Consider the following 20,159-nt stretch of genomic DNA (forward strand, 5'->3'; position numbering starts at 1 on the left):
TCTTTCTTACTGTCTAACATTCTTTCTGACACTTAGTTAGCCTTAGTTTTGCATGGGTTTGTAAATTTTCCACTGACATTTTTCATATATATATATGAGCATTGTTTAACCATAGTCATATCAAGATTTGTCATTTACAGATAAACTTTTGTGTTGTGCAAGATATAAGACATTTAACCAAATTTTTTCTACAATAGAAGACATAATGAATTTATTAAAAGGACTAAGATCCTGAACTTGGAGCACATCAAACAGATTCAAGATTTCTGGAACTTTGAAGGATTATGGGGTTTTTTAATTACAGCTGATCCCAAATAGAAATGAACCACTAAATAAATTATGGTGATTATATTTCGTTAACATATTTATGTGAGACTATTGTATTTTAAAAGTGTTCTCTGTATGTAAGTAACTACTTAAAAAGAGTTTACTGTAATTTAAACTATTTGAGTCTAAGGAAAAAGCTATTATTCCCAGAAAGCTGCAGGCAGTTTAGTGAATTAAGGGGTGGCCAGCAGTTCAAGACCACCAGTAGGTCTGTAGGGGAAAGTATGGGATACTGCAGTCCCTGAGCAAGAGCCACAGTAAAACTACCAAGAAAGGAAAGCCAAGGCAAATGGGACAGCATATCATATTCAAACTTACCGTACTGAAAAGATGAAAGACATTCAGATAAACCAATGAATCGGTCTAAGTTGACAGAAATCACTTTAAAAAGGAGGAGGAGGAAAGGAAGGGAAAGGAAGGAAGCGAGAAAGACCTGTTCCATTCAGAGTTAGCTTAGTATAGGTGCTCCAGAAGTTTACTAAGCTAGCTTCAGAATCAACCAAAAGGAAAACTGTTTTGGGGACACTTTTTTAAATTAACCAACCAGCCACTGATATCCATACGGAGCTCAAGTATAAAGCTTTTGGACTGTAAAATGACATAAATGAAGTCTTTAAGATGTCCTTCTCTGTATAAAACAACTGAGACTTAGAGGAAAAAAAGAGAAAAGACCAAAATTCTTAGGGCTGCTATTAGAGCCAATTTAGGCCCTAAACCCTAAGGCGAGTAGCCAGTGCAGTCCATAGGCCTTTGGCCCGAGTTACATGCTACAGCTATGGGAAACCAGGTCATATTCAGTTACTGTGTTGCAAAGTAGTTCCCCCATGAAATGGGGGAGGGCAGGTGGGCAGGGAGGGAAGCCTTCTTCCACCTGTTTCCAGGGTGGGAGCCTAGGATATCTGGCCCACAAATACCATAAATTAATCATGGTAAAGGCTGAACTAGTGATATAACCTCAGCTCCCAAGATCTCAGGTGACATTGGTGACATCAAACTCAAGGAACCTTGGGTATGTGAAAATGTTGCCAATAAGTCCATCCACTTTCTGCTGGACATTCAAGCTACTTTTTAGTACTGAAATAGGTTAGTGGTCTCTTAACCTCTGCCTTCCTCCAAGTAGTTTGCATTGATGAATCCCCATCAAAAAGCTTTCTCACCTCTCTATTGTATGTGGGAAGGGTTCTTCATTCTCCTACAACTTTTTGGTTTTTCCTGCATCTCTAAATGCCCCATTAGAGAGAGATTTTTTTTCTTTATTGAGACTGTTGGCACAAGTAACCTCATTCCCAAACCTACCATGTTCCTCTAGGGAATCAAAGACTACTGCAGGATTTGGATCCAAAACTCTAGAACACCACAAGGCCTTCATGAGGCTCTTTAAAAAGGGAAAATTAAAAGAGATAGACTGGGGCATGGCATGATAAAAAGCTTTTTAAGTCACACACAAGCTTTAATTAAGGTCCACAAGGATTCCCTGACCTAGAAAAACCATTTTTTGCTACATGTGTCAGAAAAAGAACCAGGTGGCAGTTAGAGTTCTTCAATTTTGGGGACCTGAACCATTACTAGTAGAATATCTGTTCAAAAACAGTAGCTGCCTCCCTTCCTGCAGACAATAACAAGCTATCTGCCTTCTGTTGTTCAGCCCATGAATCTTTAACCTGATGGTCAAGTTTTTCTCTTTTAGATTTCAGCAATTCCATGTAAAAGTGATGGGGATGAACTGGTACAGACTCAATCCATTCTTGATGGTGGACCATGCTGCTAACAATTTGGGGGCAAATGAAGAGAAGGAATGTGAAAAAATATATATCTAGATCCTGTGTACTATCTCAGTCCTATGTAGCCACATCAGTCAGTGCCCAATATCCTGAATGAATTCAGAATTCTGTTCTCTTTAGGGGGGAAGGTCAGTGTCAATTAGAGGTCTGGATGCCTTATCCCAAACTGCCTCGTCTGATCCATTCCACTGGTCATGTCCAACAATGAGCAGGATAGGGATTGAGGTGAGCCAACGAAGTCCTGCCACCCAAACCCTATCAAATCCAATGTTGTACCCCTGCACGTCATCATCTTCCCCAAATCACGAGCTGACTCACTTCATGATTCAAGTGTACTTTGCTTATTAAATCTTTGCTCTGCTTACTTTCTTTCAATACTGTCTTATCTTGATGTCTTACTTGTGTGACTACCTCTGTTGTTGTGGAAACGCATTCCGGAGACACTTGTTAGCTTTTCTCCGAGACAGAAAAGCTTGATGACATCCACTTTCAATACATAACACTGATGAGAGTACATTTGTGAACCTCAGGTATTTCACCACAAACTGCAGCTGCACCTATTTTCCAAACAGAATCAGGTGGGACCGATACTTCCATCACATTCCTTTCTCCAAAAGCACAATATGGCAAAGAGGGAAGAAAGCCAGAGAGAAACTGAGAGAATGGCTCTCAGACAAAGAGCTAAGAATTTTCAGTTCTCCGAATTACCCACTCAAAAAAGACACACATTTTAAATGTTTTTCCCCTCATCTTGTGCATACTTCTTGAATTCTATCATAGACTGATCAGTGTACAATTTTGAACCTCAGGACTCTCACCACAAACCTGTGGCAGCACCCCTCTCCCAAACACAATCAAGTAGGACAGACAATTATTTCTCTTGGTGCACAATAGGACAACTCCCTGCTCTTAAGTGAGGAAACTCAGAGGGCAACTGAGACAAGGTTCCTTGGACAAGAAGCTAAATATATTTAGCTCTAAGAACAAGTCACCCAATACAGGTACATGTTTTTGACTCCTCTGTACCTTAGCCTATGCATACTTCTTTCATCATAACATAACCATATCTGTGTACCAGTTTGCACTAGCCACCTACCCTACCCACCACTGTCTCAAGACCCTGCTTTCACTTCAAGATTAAGGAACAAGCACTACTGCACCTCTCAGAACCTCCTTTTCATACACACACACACACACACACACACATATATATACACACACATATATACATATATATATAAAAATTTCCCAGAAGACTACCAATTATTACTAGTGTCATTTATATCCCACTGTTGTGCTCCGAGCTCCATTTGCCATTACATACCCAACTCTATCACTTCTTTTTCTTCTCCAAAGAATACTATATCCAGCTCTTATTAGAACTTTCTCCTGTAACCCAAAGATCCAACCTTCTTTACACAACCCTACAGCCCACACACTACTTACAGCTGCACCAACATGCCACAGAAACAACAGTCAACAGCGGTAAGGAAAAATCAATAATAAAAAAAAAACCCTAACAACTGAAAATTACCCAAATCCAATGAAAAACAGGCCCTGGAAACACCAGAAATAGACCAAAATAGAATGATTTTTAGGACCCCACATAAGATCTGGACATCACTCTTGAAAACAAAGGAAGAAATTAAGATACTAAAAACCTCACAACCTATAGAAACCCACAGTTAAACAATGAGATAACAGAAATAATATCCCACAATATCACAAAAATAGAGACAATAACTATGCAGGAAGCAGACATAACACCAAACAGGATAAACTCCAGAAAGAAAACATGAAAACATATAGTATTCAAATAGTTCAATGCCAAGAGAAAGGAGAAAATTTTGAGAGGAGCTAAAGGAAAAAGAAGTCCCTTACAAAGGAAAAATTATGCAGGAAAAAAGACAATGGAACAACATGTTTGAAAGAAAATAACTGCCAACCAAGAATCTTGTATCCAGAAAAATTATCCATAAAATACAAGGGAGGAATAAAGGTAATTCCAAACAAGGAAAAACAAAGAATTCATCAAAGTAAACCAGCATTACAAAAAAAATGTATCTCTATGGTAGGAAATAAACAACAGCACACAAACTTGAGACCACCACAATGAGCAATACCACCCAGAAACCAACACATTGAAAACATCACCCAAAACAAAGAGGATCTAGAGGGGGAACAAAGACATGACTACCACCCCTGACTCCTTCTCACCGAAAGTGCCAAACACAAATACTATGAAATGAAAGCAACAAATCCAGTGTTATTATTTATCAATAACACTGAATGTCAATGAACTAAATGCAGCAATCCAAAGACAATGAGTAGCGTGCAAGATTACGAAAAAGAGCCATCAAACTACTGCCTTTAAAAGATACACCTCAAAGTCACATACAAAATCAGAATGAAACTCAAAGATGATAACAACTTTTACCAAGCCCATGGCAACCAACAGGGTTTCTGTAGTGTGGTGGTTATCACATTCACCTCACAGGCCAATGGCAACCAAAAAATAAATAAAAAGCAGGATTAGCAAGATTAATCTCTGACAATATAGACTTCAATGTAAATGATATAATAAGAGACAAGAATGAATACTCCATAATTATCGAAAGATCAACAAACCAGGAACATATAGCTATAATAAATACATATGCACCTAATTAAAGATCCTTGAAATACATCAAACAAATCCTAAAAGAGCTGAAAAGAAAAGTCACCATTTTCAAGGAAAGATAGATCAACAGGAAAGAAATTCAGTAAGGAAATAGAAGAGATGAAGAATACAATCAAATAGCTCAACCTCCTAGATTTATAAGTATAATCCAATGAATAACAAAAAATTCATGTTCTTCTCCATCACACATGGTACATAAATGACATGTTAGGTCACAAATCAAAACTCAACAAATGCAAACATATACATATTATACAACCCATCCTTTAAGACCACAAAGCTAAATAACTCTAAATCAACAAAAGAAAGAACAGAAACATAAAGATAAACACATGGAGACTCAACCACACACTACTTAAAAAAATACTGGGTAGTTGTGTTTATTTTTGCCACAATTAGAAAAAAATTACATAAATAACACTGACTACAAGGAAGAAGAAACTGTTCTAGAATTGAATATGGTGACAATTGTACAACTTTTCTTATTATGATTAAATTATTGAATTGTAACGTAGATGAAGTGCTAATAAAACTGTTTTTTAAAAGACTGGGCATTATCCCAAATTTGAGAGGAATTTAAGAGATTCCTTGAGACAAACCGGAATGATAAAATACCAGAACCTATGGGACATAGGAAAAACAGTGATTTATAAAATCAGAGGACATTTTCTAGCAATCAGTGCACACATTAAAAAAGAGGATAAATCTATGATCAAACTTTAACACAAGACCTCCAACAATTTGAACAAGGACAACAATATAAACCCTTCACCATCCAGGGGAAAAAAAGAATTCATAAAAGTTAGAGGAGAAATAAATGAACTAGATAACGAAAAACAATGGTAAAATCAGTAAGAAGCTGTTCTTTGAAAGAATAAACAAAGTGACATACATTTTCCTGGCAAATTTAACAAAGGGGTAACAAAAAGTGAAGATGCAAATATTAAGTGGGCAAGCAGGAGACCATTTGGCTGCACAGAGAAATGCCTAAATCAAATGATTTTGTTTCTTCAAGCTCATCTGTCAGTGATTCTGATAGAATAAAGCAAGTTGCTCCAGGAAAACAACTTGTAGAAAAGCAAAAGACTGGGGAAATTTCCAGAGCCCTGGCATCCTCCATGCAGAGTCACAGCAGTAGCAGAGATGATAACATGTTCCAAATTGGGAAAATGTAGTATGGTATGTCAGTGTTTGCGACTTCCAAGGGAAAGTCCCAATTGATATTAGAGAATATTGAATGGATCAAGAAAGTGAAATGAAAACAAGAAAAAGCATTTCTTTAAACCCTGAGCAGGGAAACCAGATGAAGGAACAGCTATCTGACATTGATGATGCAGTAAGAAAACTATAAAATTTGAGAATTATCCAAATTGTAGTAAGCAATCTCATGGTTTTAACATGTCTTTTTACATTGGCTTTTATTTTCTAACTGCTGTTTTCCATGCAATTGTCAATTTGGTTTACAGAACAATTTGTAAGATGATTTTTTTTAAATGTGCATTATTAAAAATGCCCTGAGTGAAGGTATTTGCCAGATATAGTAAGGAAGATTGCTTGTGTCCACCACCTACTGTGAAATGAAGTCCAGCAATACAATCTTATCTGTTGTGGCTTTTTGTGATCGAGGTTTGGTACTATTGAAGTACTAAAGTTACAGTTTGTAAACTTTGAATTTCAAAAGAATCTGTTGTTTTAAACTAATAAATTATTTATTTGAAAATCCGTAGTTCATCTCTTCTTTTCCAATTAAGTGCCTAGACTAGTTCAACTTTTTACCTCAATAACAATATTATCCCCTCCCGCCATTCCCTCTATTTTCTTTTACTGACGTTTCATGTCCACCTTTTATTTTTTGAATGTCAGTGAAACTGTCAATGCTATTTCAGTAAGGCACTTATAATTAAAATATGATATGGGAACTACTAATTCTACTGTATTAAATCTTAAAAGATGCAGTTTGCTAACTAACATCACTTATTTGAAATCACCTAGCAAGGGTATGCTTGTCTCTATAGTGTTCTGTGGAGCTGTTTTCTTACTCTTCAGTCTGCAGAAGATCAGTACATTGATGTAAGATTTGTTTTCATTGGTTAAACATTGTTCACCATAGGAAGATGGCTATAAAATGAGATAGTGCTGATGTAGTGTAGGATTTAGTAAACATTGTGAAAACTTAAAAAATAATATATAAATATCTAGAATCAGAGATCATAAGACTGAAAACAGGACAGAGCCAAATGAAATAAAAAGAATAACACTTCTAAAAATGAAATTCTACACATACACCAACTATCAGACTTAACATGGAAAGAAGTAGAAAACTTCACAGACCAATAACAAAAGAAGAAATGAAGTTATTAAGAAACTCTCAACCAAGAAAAGCCAAAGACTGGGAGGCTTCACAGGGAAATTCTACTAGAATTTTAGCAAGGAACTAGCACCAACTCTATAAAAAAGTACTTCAAAACACAGAAGTTGACAGCAAATTCCCAAAAATAATTCTATCAAGTGGGCATATACTTGATACCCAAACCAGGAAAAGACCCCACAAATACAGAAAAATACAGATCAATATCCCCCATCAAAATAGATGTAAAAATTTACAACAAAAATCCTGGCAAACAATTCAACAATGTATCAAAAAATATACACCATGACCAAGTGGAATTTATACCAACAATGCAAGGATGGTTCAACATTAAAAACAACAACAAGAAAACAATAAATGTAAAGTACCACATAATCAAGACAAAGAATAAAAACCACACGATCATATCAATAGATCAGAGAAGGCATTTGACATTATCCAACACCCATTCCTAATAAAAAACAGTCCACAAAATTGGAATAGAAGGGGAATTTCTCAACATAATAAAAGCCATATTCAAGAAACCAAGGGCCAACATCATGCTCAGTGCCAGCAAACAGAAAACATCTCCCTGGAGAATGGGAACTAAGACAATGATGCTCCCTGTCAACACTCCTATTCAGCATTGTGTTGGAAGTCTTAACCAGAATCACTAAATGGAAAGAAATCAAAGGAATATAAATAGGCAAAGAAGTGAAATTTGTTATTTGCAGATGACAAGATATTATATTTTGGAAACTCCAAGGACGCTACAGAGATATTTTTTGCAAAAAAATTGAGGAATTTGACAAAGTGGCAAAACACAAGTGTAACAAACAGAAATCAATTGGATTCCTACATACTGACAAAGAAATCCCCCCAAAAGACATTTTTTAAATACCATTTACAATACCCCCACTAAAGATGAATATGTAGGAATAAACATAATAAAAGAAACAAAGGACCTATACAAAGAAAACTACAAGACACTACTACAAGAAACCAAAAGAGAATTACACAAATGGAAAATATCCATGTTCATGGATAGGTAGACCCAACAAATTCAAAATATAAATTCAACTTAAAGCAATCTACAAATGCTATACAATTAAATATAAATCCTAACTACATTCTTTAAAGAAATGGGTAAACTAATAACTAACTTTATATGGAGAGAGAAGAAACAAAGGATAAGCAAAGAACTCCTTAATAAAAAAGAACAAAGTAGGAGGCCTCACACTAACCAACCTCAAAACATACTACACGGTCACAGTAGCCAAAAAGCCTTGTACCAGTACAATGACAGAGACACAGACCAATGGAAATGCACACCTAACCCAGAAATAAAAGCATCTACCTACAGAAAATTCATTTTAGACAAAAGACAAAAAATATTAAATGAGAAAGAGACAACCTATTCAAGAACTGGTGCTGGAAAAACTGGACCTACACATGCAGAAGAATGAAACACAAAAGACACATTCAAGATGGATTAAAGACTCAAATGTAAATCCCATATTTATAAGAATCATCAATGAGAAAATCGAGACCAATTTAAGGGCAGTATAGCAGCGCATGCAAAGATTACCAAGCATAATAAAGGATTCACTCACAGCAGAAAACACATTAGATGACTGAGACCTATTAAAAATAAGACACTTATGGACATAAAAAGATTTCAGCAAAAGAATAAAATGATGACTCACAGAATAGGGAAAAAAATATTCAGCAACAACACAGTAGACAAGTAACGAATCACTTAAATATATAGAATTATGCAACATGACAACAAGAAGAAAAATAATTCAATTAAAAGGTGGGCAAAAGACATGAACAGAATTTGCCTAAAACACACAAATGACAAAACAAAACACATGTGATGCTTGCCATCCCTAGCCATTCAGGAGATGCAAATCAAAATAATGATGAGATGCAATCTTACACCCACAATGCTAGCCAATATATTTTTTAACTGAGAGCGATAAAAGCTGGAGAAAATGTGGAGGGATGGAAACTTGTACACTGTTGGATTGCAAACATGTACATCCACTTTGGAAAGCAATATGGCATTATCTAAAACAAGTAGAAACAGAAATACCATAGGACCCAACAATACCTCTGTTGGGCATATTCCCCAAGAACAGAAAGAACATGAACAGACATATGCTCCTCATGTTATGACAGCACAGTCCACAATAGCAAAAGCCTGGAAACAACCCAAATTCCCATCAGTAGATGAATGGATACCAGAATTCTGGTATATACACACAGTGGAATATTATGCATCCATAAAAAAACACTGAAACCCCGAATCCCCTCATAAAATGGTAGGAACTGTAAACAATTGTGCTACGTTAAATCAGTCAAGCACTAAAAAGCATACTGTAGGAGTCTACCCCTATAAAAATGAAAACCAAGAAAAAAGCTTCTTGCTCTGAGGTCATAAATTCTTATAATTTGGTATCCCAAGCAACAGGTCCATGAAGCATTTATCACACCCTCTCTGTTTACACTTTAAAAACCACTTTGACCGAGGAGACCTCACCTCAGCTGGGGTCAGTTTTCTGGGATGTCTGGAGAGGGAGACATCCAGTTGCTGGAGAGACATCCAGACATCTGGAGAGGCCATTCAGTTGCTGCCATACAACATTATGCTGAGGTTACTCCCAAATCAACAGACACTCCTACAAGTCAGGATGTGAATAGTGGGGTATACATGTCTCATTGAAGGCAATTCTGTTAGTGGGTAAACAGGGAGGAGCAACCTCCCATCAAGGGAAAAATGCTTAACAATCTTTATATTGAACCCAAGGGGAGAATATGCCTGGTAGTATATTCGTACATGGACATTTTTTTTACCTAGTTGCAATGCAGCTCTTGATGACCCAGGCCATGTGCTGTATAACACTGGGACCCTACACTGTTCTTCTGAGGAGCACACCCCTCCATAGGATGAAAAACAACGTACGAACCCCACTAATTGAAGTTGGCTTTACCTCAAACTCACCTGTAGACCTGGGTCTTAAGGCTGAAACTCCCTAGTATTTTAGAACCAAACGGCTGCTATCCCAAGGTTATAGCACTGGTGATCATGGGCCTTTGGTGCGGACCTCTTGCCTTTAGGATGCACTTGGAATGGTGACTTGGATTTATCATATAGATTGATGCCTCAGTTATCTGATGGATCTGAGCTCAGACTTTCCACTATTCCAACAGCACCCTTTGAAAAAATGTGCTTTGTGTTCATAACTTTGCTCAGTAAGTCGTCAAAAGAAAGTCCAACTTTTAAAAACCTGTACTTGCTAGAGTGAGTCACCAGTTGCATCTTGCCTTGAGTGAAGGCTTTGGTCTAAACACCGCTCTCACACAGACGACATACAGTGCTTATGTTAGTGCATTAACATAGCTGTCACTGCTTTTCCCCCCACTTTGGGTAAAGGATCATAACCATGGCTTCAAAGAGAGTTAGTAGAAAAATAATGCAACCATTCAATAAGCCTGGTGGAAACTTTATTAAGAGGCCCAAGCTCACAAAAAAAGCCTCAGAAATTGGAAGATAAAAAAAAACTGATTCTAAAGTGGAAGAAAAAGAAACACGATGCATTCAGGCTCATCAAGGGAAACAAATGTGTATAAGAGAAAAAAATGAGAAATATGGACATGGAAACAGAATGACATTCATCTGTTCATTTAATAAATTCTGAACATTTGAAGAAAATATATTAAACTGCATCTGGAAAGTTCTTCACATCAGGCAACATTGGAGACCATACTCAGAAACAAACCAAATTTGACAAAGTAGTTATGAATATTTATATGAATGTGTGAATAAATTCAAGAGGACATTTATCCACAACAGTGTAACAGAAGCAGGCAAAATAATTGACAAAAGTGCTCTGGAAGTTTTATTGCAGGTGATCACATGATGCGGATTGATACTATTTGCTGCAATGCATGTAGAGCATACATTCCTGCTTTAAGTAGTTTAATTAAGGAGCACTGAAAATGTCATGATCGCATCAGAGCTAAGCAGGTTTATAAGGAACAAATAAAAGAGCGAGTATCTTGACTGCTACGATCATTTTATATAATCCAACAGTGCAGTCAGAGATAATGTTTTAAGAGTGAGAACTCTTTTGAAATTCAAGATCATGTTCAACATCAACTAGGAGATGAAGAGGAGGAAGAAAAGATTGGTGTACCAATTGGATGACAAAAAAGGAAGAAGTAGAGAATGTTGGAGGAGCAGGGGGAGGGAGGGAAATAGATGGGGAAGGAGAAGTGGAGGCGCTGGAGAAGATGAAGGAGCAGGGAAAGTAGGATTGGCAGAAGTAGAGGGAACTCAGGAAGGAGAGGAGGGTGTAAAGGAAGAACCTGCCAACTTGTCTGTTGACCAGCGTGAAGATTGTCAGATTCCAATGGAGCTTTAACTTCCTACTGTGCTCTAATATGTAGAAAGTAAGGATTTTAAGAGCTTAAAAATTAATCAAGACCCATATTGATGCATTCCACACATTAATATTTTTCATATAATTTTTAATGTTTGGCATTTGTTCAATAATGATAGGACAATTTTGATTAGATTTTTATAGCTACAAAACTCAGATCTGAATAATTATAATTTTAAGCTTCATTTTGATTATTACTGTTAAGGATAATAGATATGTATTGTTAGTATATCTATTCTAATCATTTGGACTTAAATGCTGCTCTTGGGAGTAAATATTCAAGTGTGCATTAATTTTGAATCTCTAGCCTTGAGAAGATAAATTGTCAAAGTATTTTGTGCTCTGTGTATTTATTTTTTACTGCACTGGACATTTAATAGAGTAATTTGTGTTAAGATATGGTTAAAGCCTTTTTGTGACCATGTTTCCCTTTGTAGCAATAAAATGTTTTTTACCAAAAAAAAAAGGAAAGTTAGTCACAGGAGGAGCAAAGCTAAGAAGAAAACTGTGAACACAGGATAGAGTTAAAGAGTGAAATTTGAATCAGAATGCCACTTATCTGATTTGATGGCTGAATACAACATGGCAAAGTTGCCATTATTAATATTTGGGGATAAAAAACTGTTTCAAGCAGTTAATATAGCAAAAGATGTGAAATCGTTAACCATGAAACAAAAAACCCAGACCATCAAAGAGGTTGAAAAGTTAAATTTCAATAAATCAGAAACAACTTGATGGCAATAGCATATCCAGGCAGTGATAGTCAAGAAAGCTAAACACCTCCAGAGTGATTTAAAGGCCTTGAAAAATTAATTTATAAGTGTATTGTTGGGCCTCAGAACAAGTTATTTGGTTTTCCATGATTTCTTATGGGAAAAAATACGTTCAGTTTGTGAACTTTTAGGTATTCAAGCAAGAATTTGCCATGAATTGAGTTTGACAACTGAGGTATCACTGTATTTAGTATTTTAATGCTCTCCTTGTTTTATTATGACATATATTAATCTGGTAGGTATGGTTCAGTGTTGTACATGAATGTTATTGAAACTTTCACTCTATCACTAATCCCCATTGTTTGGGTAAATAATGTTCAATCACTTAAAAGTTTAATCTGTACAAGTCAACAATTTATATATTGTGTTTTATAGCTCGCCTATACTTATATAACGTCCTTTGCTTTAAAGTGTTTTAAATTCAATACCATTGGCTAAATTAAAGACACTATCAATATAATTATCTTATGCCCTAGGAGGATGATTGATAATGTTTTCTTACCAACAAAATGATGATGTCTCTCAAGTGAAGCATAGACAATATAATATAGTAGATATGTGAATGAATTTGGGGTTTACACCCAATTCTAGCCCCAGTCTGAAAACAATCAGTTCTTAGGTGCTGTGTGATGTTCACCCTCATGAAGAGATCACTGAATATATGGGTGCTAAAGCAAAGTGTGTCAGAGAAAAAGGATAGGGCTGGCTATCAGGAAGAATAGCATCTGGGTTCTTAAATGTTTGTCTTTGAACAAGCAGCTATCTGAGTGTGCTATCCATTGGGCCCACACGGAAAAAGCACACCAGCCTGTGTGATCCAAGAACTGTGGATAATAAAACCCAAATCTGAAAGAGGGAATGGTATTAGAGGTTAAATTGTGAGCACCCAGTTTACAGAAGGCTATGCATAACAGTGGGAGCCCGAAATCCATTAGCAGGGTCACACCTGGATGCAGCCTCAGGTGAGTCCCCTCTGACCATAGCCTAGGGAGGTGAATAGCTTTGCTCTCCTGCAGAGTGCAATGGAGTGCTTGCCTTCCTGTATTTTTCTATGTTCTTCTATCTATGACTCCAGGATGGCTAGAGCTACAGACACAGTGACTACATTGATGGTTTCTTGGGAGGCATGGCGGGGGAGGTAGCGGGGAGGTGAAGTGTTGATGACAATGAGTACAAGAGAGAAGTAAATGTTCTGAAAATGACTGTGGAGATGACTGTATAACCCTTTAAAATATGATTGAGCTACTGAATTTTATGATATGGGAATTATATGCCAATAAAGCGGCTTTTAAAAAACAGATCCCTGTAACTTCCTCCACAAGCAGATTGCTTTGTTTTTTAATGGTGAGTACTTGCCATAGAGTTATTTTACCAGCTTATTCAATAATACAGTTATCTATATCCTCAGATGAAAATACAATTTACTTTGCTTTAGTATGCCATATTTTTTAGTTTCTTTAACTATAAACTTTCATGTTTATATTTTAAATACAACAAAGTTTACAAATTCGGAAGAAAATAGAGGATACTACCGAGGCACTTACACTAATGAAAATAATTTCTATTTATAAAATACCTTTTAAAGAGAACTCAAAGTACTATCCTTCTATTGACCTCCAAGTCCATTTGAAATCCATGTGAGATGGAAATGTAGTCAGTTAACAAAGCACAAGAATACTCCAATAATTAATCCTATGTTTGCCATAGTTTTCTTCCAAAAGTCTAATATTGTCACATATATGATTTAATTTAAAGTTTAATCATCACAAAGGACGAACTATAAGCAGGTGATCTGGTAGAAAATAACATGAAAAGTAAATGGCACATCAAAGACGATGTGTTTGAAATCTGGCTTCAAGGGGTGAGTTATCCTGAAGAATTTTTTTTTTAATGAAACTGAACTGTTGTATCCTGGCATAGCTACTTTCTGCCAGTTTCCTGACTACCGATTGAATTTTTAACATGATATTTCCAGATAACTCCAAAATAAAGCTGATTTCCACTTCATAGCATCTGCTAGGATTTCTCTATTTGTTCTTTTCCTCCTAGAGATAGCTTGGAATCAGATTGTCCTCAAAGAATAACACCTTGGCTTGAAAATGCCTGCTATGACTGAGAAAAGGCGAGTTGTCTCTATTTCAGAGTCGGAAAAACAACAGATTGCTTGCTTGCTTGCTTGCTTGCTTGCTTGCTTGCTTCCAGTTTTATTACTGGAGGTTCAGGTTCTTGCCTTCTCAAAATTAAGATTTACATTGAGAGGCACAGAATGGGGTTTTCCCATAGAGATATTTTATTAAGAATCTTCTGGTACAGAGAGAAATCAGCACACCAGCCTGAATGACTAGCTCTCTGGTGTATCTCTGCTTACCCACCTTGAAAACAGGCTTTTAAATATTCACGCAAAAAAGAGGCTGTTGTAAAGTTTGAGTGTGAATTTCTACTGGGAGTTGCAAGGGATTCTGGGAAACGCAGTCCCCAAATATTGCGCGTACTCAGCACATGCTCAGATCACATTTCCACTTGCACTCCCATGCCATACTAGATTGATAACTAGAAAATTACCAAAATGACCATCATTTCTATTCTTCTAAGTCCTAATCAAACAAGAGCTGGCAATATATCTTCAATTTTATCTTTTATGCTTCATCAACTCCACTTCCTCTAGTTGCCTTGGTTTCTCTAATGCTCAGCTAATTTTTTAAAAGGTAGAGCAGAGTTATGTCTGAAGAAATTACTGCAAACAGTAATAGTACCTTAGTACTATTTCAGTTCTATCTACCGGAGGTAGTTTGATATAATATAATCAGGGACATATGGGTGTTTAATAAATAAATTATGATTAAGATCAAAGATTATCTTTAGTCTTCCCCCACCCAGAATTGCATGTTATTTCTTCCTCAATTACCCTATGGTAATTGTGAGCTTTGAAATATTTTGTTTGAAGTTAAATATAAAGAAGAACTGAACTATTAAAGTTTTATTAATTTTGAAGCTATGAAGTCATGTACAAGAAAGTTCATGTGCCAAGGAAGATACATAGAACCTTACCAATATTATGTCATTTCATGTTCATAGCATTCTTGTAAAGTAGATATTATTAACCATATTATAAAATAAAGGAAACTAAAGTTCAGTGAGGCAGAGTAACATGCCTTGGGTCAAAAAAGTAGAAAATACCAGGGTTTGAATTTGAATTCAGGTATAATTGACTCTAAGCTTAATGCTATAAATTTAATTTTTAATGAACTTTTGCCGTGAATTGGTGAAGGTTTACAAAGCAGAAGTTTTCCATTCAACAATTCATGCACATTTTATTTCACCTCATATTTAAAGCACATGTAAGCATTGTAAAATTCTGCAAGGAAAAAATAAGAGACTATAAATATATAAAACTAAAAATGGTTAAACTGTTCTTAAGGAGTGGCTTTATAAAAATTAAGGCCTATACTCTGTGTTTTACTGATATTTTAATATGGTTGGAAAAGGTTAGGATTTATAGTGAAGGAACATAAAAACAAACCAAAAGGATCGTTTCTTGAATTGGAATTCTGGTTAGCATTTTCTATGTTTGATCCTGGATATATAATTAAAATATTTATAATAGATTTATCTATCCAGATCATCATGAAATTTAAGTGAGATAGAATATATATAAAGAGCCTAATGATGTCTGGCACAGGGTAGGCACTCAAAAATGGTAAATCTTATGTTACAATCATTATCCAGAACATAGAAGGGGTAAATAAATATAAAAGAATAGATGAGACATCGGTCAGTGTAAGACATGAAAAAATAATAATTTATAAATTATCTAGGGTTTATGAGAGAGATAAGGTGGGAGAGGGAGGGAAGAAAATGATGAGCCAATATCAAGGGCTCAAGTAGAAAGAAAATGTTTTGAAAATGGTGATGGCAACAAATGTACAAATGTGCTTGACACAATGGATGCATGTATGCATTGTGATAAAAACTGTATGAGTCCTCAATAAAAATATTTTTTAAAAAAATAGATGAATGAAAAGGAGTTTAGGAAGATCTTATAGTATGGTTCAAGGTTGTTTTAAGCATTCTTTAGGAAGGAGAAAACATAGAATAATTAGATTCTCTTTTAAAAAATGACTATTAATAATGATAATGAAAATTCTTTTCTGCTAGAGGCCCAGATCACCGGGCTACTTCAAGTGGTGGGATTCAGCCAGTTCGCACAAGTTCAGCAGAACAAATACCTAATTACTTGTAAAGTTTTGTGAATTGGTTGATAAAATGGTACCTGTAATCAGGGTTCTCTTGTATAAATCATAAATTTACATTCTTTACTCTTTTTTAAAAAACTCATTTTATTGGGGGCTCGTACAATTCTTATCGCAATCCATATATACATCCATTGTCTCAAGAACATATGTACATTTGTTGCCATCATCATTCTCAAAACATTTGCCTTCTACTTGAGCCCTTAATATTGGCTGCTCATTCCCCCTCCATCCCCATTCCCCCTTCCTCATGAATCCTTCATCATTCATAAATTAATTCATCATTCAAAAATTATTATTCTGTCATATGTGACACTGTCCGACGTCACCCCTCCCCCACCTTCTTCTCTGATGTCCCTCGCCCAGGGAGGAGGCTATATGTAGATTCTTGTAATCAGTTCCCCCTTTCCACCCCACATTCTCTCCACCCTCCAGGCATCGCCACTCTCACCACTGGTCCTGCAGGAGTCATCTGTCCTGGATTCCCTGTGTTTCCAGTTGCTATCTGTGCCTATGTACTTTACTCTTTTTAAACACTTAACTAAACAACAGCATATTCTAAGCACCAGTAATAATGCTCATTCCATCCATGAGTATAAAAAGTTAGATGAATATCCATTTCATAAAACTTGTTACACTTTTTGTTAAATACTACATTTTTATTACCTTGTTTTTGTTACTTCAGAAAACATATAAGATAAAGAAAAACATGTGCCAAACAACCAGAGAGTGATATGCTGTCATTCGTTTAAGCTTTGTTGATGTCCCAAATTCCCAAGAAATACTGAGTGAATTATGCCATGCCTGAAAGTGTCCAAAAAGCTAAAATATTGGCAGAACAATTACTGCAAATTCAGTAGAAGTGAAGAGGGATCATTTAAAAATGAACATAATATATTCAGAGATGTTGCTTGTTTCTAATACATCAAGCACAATGGCTATTGTCTAATTGGCCTACCTCTAAAGGAATGAGATCCTACTCCATCAGTGAAAAGATGGTTACGGATAAATCACACAGCCCATGATGCTTGGATAAAAGCAAAGAATATTGCAAATGAGGATGCCAATCAAGAAGTAATATGGAGATATCTTAAATGACAGGTTTTTTGGTCAGGTATTATTTAATGTTTTTTCACCAGTATTTTAAAATTTTCTTATAGCATGATCTAATCTTGTGGACCTCTTTTATTGTTTTTATTTAAGTATTAACTATATGAAATAATAAACTACCTTCCAGCATACTTAAAATTTTCACACTTAAAATGGTCATTAGGGCATTGAACTGGTTGGTTGTTAAATTATTTTAATTCTACCACAAGATACTTCCTACACGATTTTATTTCTTGAATTTGTATTCTTCGTTTTGAAGGTTTTGATTATTTAAAAAAGGGAGTTAAATGAAACTGGTTCCTTAAATTACTTGAGAGAAGAATCTTAAATGCAATCAGCCTTAAATATTGTGACTGGACAGATCCAAAGGAGTCGCCAGTACCAAGGCAAAATAGCAAACACCCATGTCCTGTTATTCTCATTCTCTGAAAAGTTTTCAAAAGGAATAATATGGGAAGATCTATGATTTTAAGATATGTTCTAAAGTAGTCTTATACCTCATTGTTAAAAAATGATTATTTGAGGAATATCTAAATGATAGAATATGTGCAACAGTAAAGAAATAATATTCATCTTGTGGACAGTTCTAAAATAGCTTACTTGTAAAAATTTTAAAAGACTATGTGATTAGTGTTCCACTTAAAATTTTAATAAAGCACTTAATTGAGAAAAAGCTGTTGGTTGTGTTATTGCAGGAACTGATACCTCAGTCATCAGCACCTACAGAAATTATTGACATTCTTGGCTATGTACTATGGACGGCACTATTCATCTACTGGCATGTCCTCAGAAATACAAGTAAAATCCAGTGAAGAAATAATCTCTGATTAAGAGAATGAGTCTAGCTAATTCAATCCTATTTTAATGATGAATAATGTCAGGCTTCCCATAAGTCGATCATTTCCTGAGCAAAATAATTTTCAATGACAGAGGAGAATTGCAATGCTATGAAAATAATTATATTCTGAGAAAAAATACACCATTATAAAACAAAAAAAGAAAGTGCAAGATTCTTCAGTGAATTTGACTCCAATCTATTACTGTGAAGTGAACATCCCACACTACCCCCACAAGGTGAGTTAATGATTCAAACTCTAAGTTTGATTGAATGTAACACATTATTTAAAAACCAAATATTACTTTTAAAACTCTTTACAAAATAAATTTACACATTACCTGGTAATTGTTTTGGTTTTGTGATAACCTCAATTGGTTCGATGGTGCAAAATGTGGGGAAAAACTATTCCGTGCGTTACTGTACATTGTACTAGATGCTGTATGTAATGAGGTTCGTGGTACCAGGTGGTAGTCTCTGTTTTGATATAGTACATTGTCTGACAAATCTCTAATATTCACCATTTGTGAATTTGACATATTTCTTCCTGGCCCAGACAAAGTTGTACTTTGGTTGTCAAGCCGAAGGGAACTTCCACTTTCATAAAACCTTGAGTAGTTTGGTGTCTGTGCTCCCATGGATGCCAGCGCCTCCTCTCTGGCATACTCATCATCAGCATTTCCAGTCTCCATTGCAATGGACAAACAGGTTCCTTCAGCTGAGCTAGGCTTCTGAGGAGCATTTCCTCCCAAAATTCTCTGAGGATAATCACTAACTGCCAATGAAAATACTTCACGGATTTCCAAGTTTTGTGTCCTACAGTAAGGGTCTCTAATAATTGACTTTTGTCCACATGAGTTGTGTGAACCCAAACCTGTGTGTTCTGGCTTATACGTTCTTTGAATTCCAACTGGCTCAATTTTGCAAGGTCGGTGGCACACAGATGGCTTTTGGGGTACCATCATTTCAGAAGTTTGCACCGAAGAGCTTCCATAATTTTTCTTCGTGTTATTGTATACTGAGTTTCCAGCATTTAGCACACTTGTCTGTCTTGACAAAATAATAGTTTTTTCTCCGAGGAGTAGGGAGGCATTTTTACAGTGTGCTACTTGTCTTTGAACTGGTATGTGTAACTGAAACTCAGTGTCATTTTTACCGGTAGCTTTCTGAATAGGGATTTTGTGTGCTTCTGGGATTTGTATATTCGTATGCTTGGTTGTCCCTTGCCTATTCGATGAACTGGTTGGACTATATATACCAGTGAGAATGACATCATTATTGCCAGTTGTCCAAGATGACTGTTGGTTTGGGGGTCGAGCAATATTAACCACATTTCTGACTGTAACATCTGGAACTGCCAAAGAGGTGCCAGAAACAGTTCTTGGTGTTGCTGCTGCTGATTCAGAATTCTTAGTACTCATTTTTCTTCTCTTATTGCCAACCCACGTCTGGAAGCACAGAAAAATGAAATTAATAAAAAAAAGTATTAGCAATGAATCAAGAAAAACTGTTCATGCAATAAATTATGTTATTTTTATCAAAAGAAGGTGTATACAAAAGGAAAACAATAAACTAAAATTTAAGATCAAAGATGATCAAAAGTCCTAG

General features: G+C 35.8%; 1 protein-coding gene and 1 pseudogene across 2 annotated transcripts in view; one reads left to right on the forward strand and one right to left on the reverse strand.

Moving 5' to 3' along the window:
* Positions 1 to 20,159, reverse strand: part of HDX (highly divergent homeobox) — a 246,619-nt gene that overhangs the window by 154,003 nt on the left and 72,457 nt on the right. For both annotated transcript variants that reach the window (XM_075539089.1, XM_075539088.1), the window contains one exon: positions 18,893 to 19,999. In XM_075539089.1, the coding sequence (XP_075395204.1) occupies positions 18,893 to 19,972 (1,080 nt within the window). In that variant the 5' untranslated portion in view covers positions 19,973 to 19,999. The remainder of the gene's footprint in view (positions 1 to 18,892; positions 20,000 to 20,159) is intronic.
* On the forward strand, positions 10,585 to 11,348 carry LOC142434712 (DBIRD complex subunit ZNF326 pseudogene; annotated as a pseudogene).

This window comes from Tenrec ecaudatus, chromosome X, assembly GCF_050624435.1.
Source record: "Tenrec ecaudatus isolate mTenEca1 chromosome X, mTenEca1.hap1, whole genome shotgun sequence".
Classification (NCBI taxonomy): domain Eukaryota; kingdom Metazoa; phylum Chordata; class Mammalia; order Afrosoricida; family Tenrecidae; genus Tenrec; species Tenrec ecaudatus.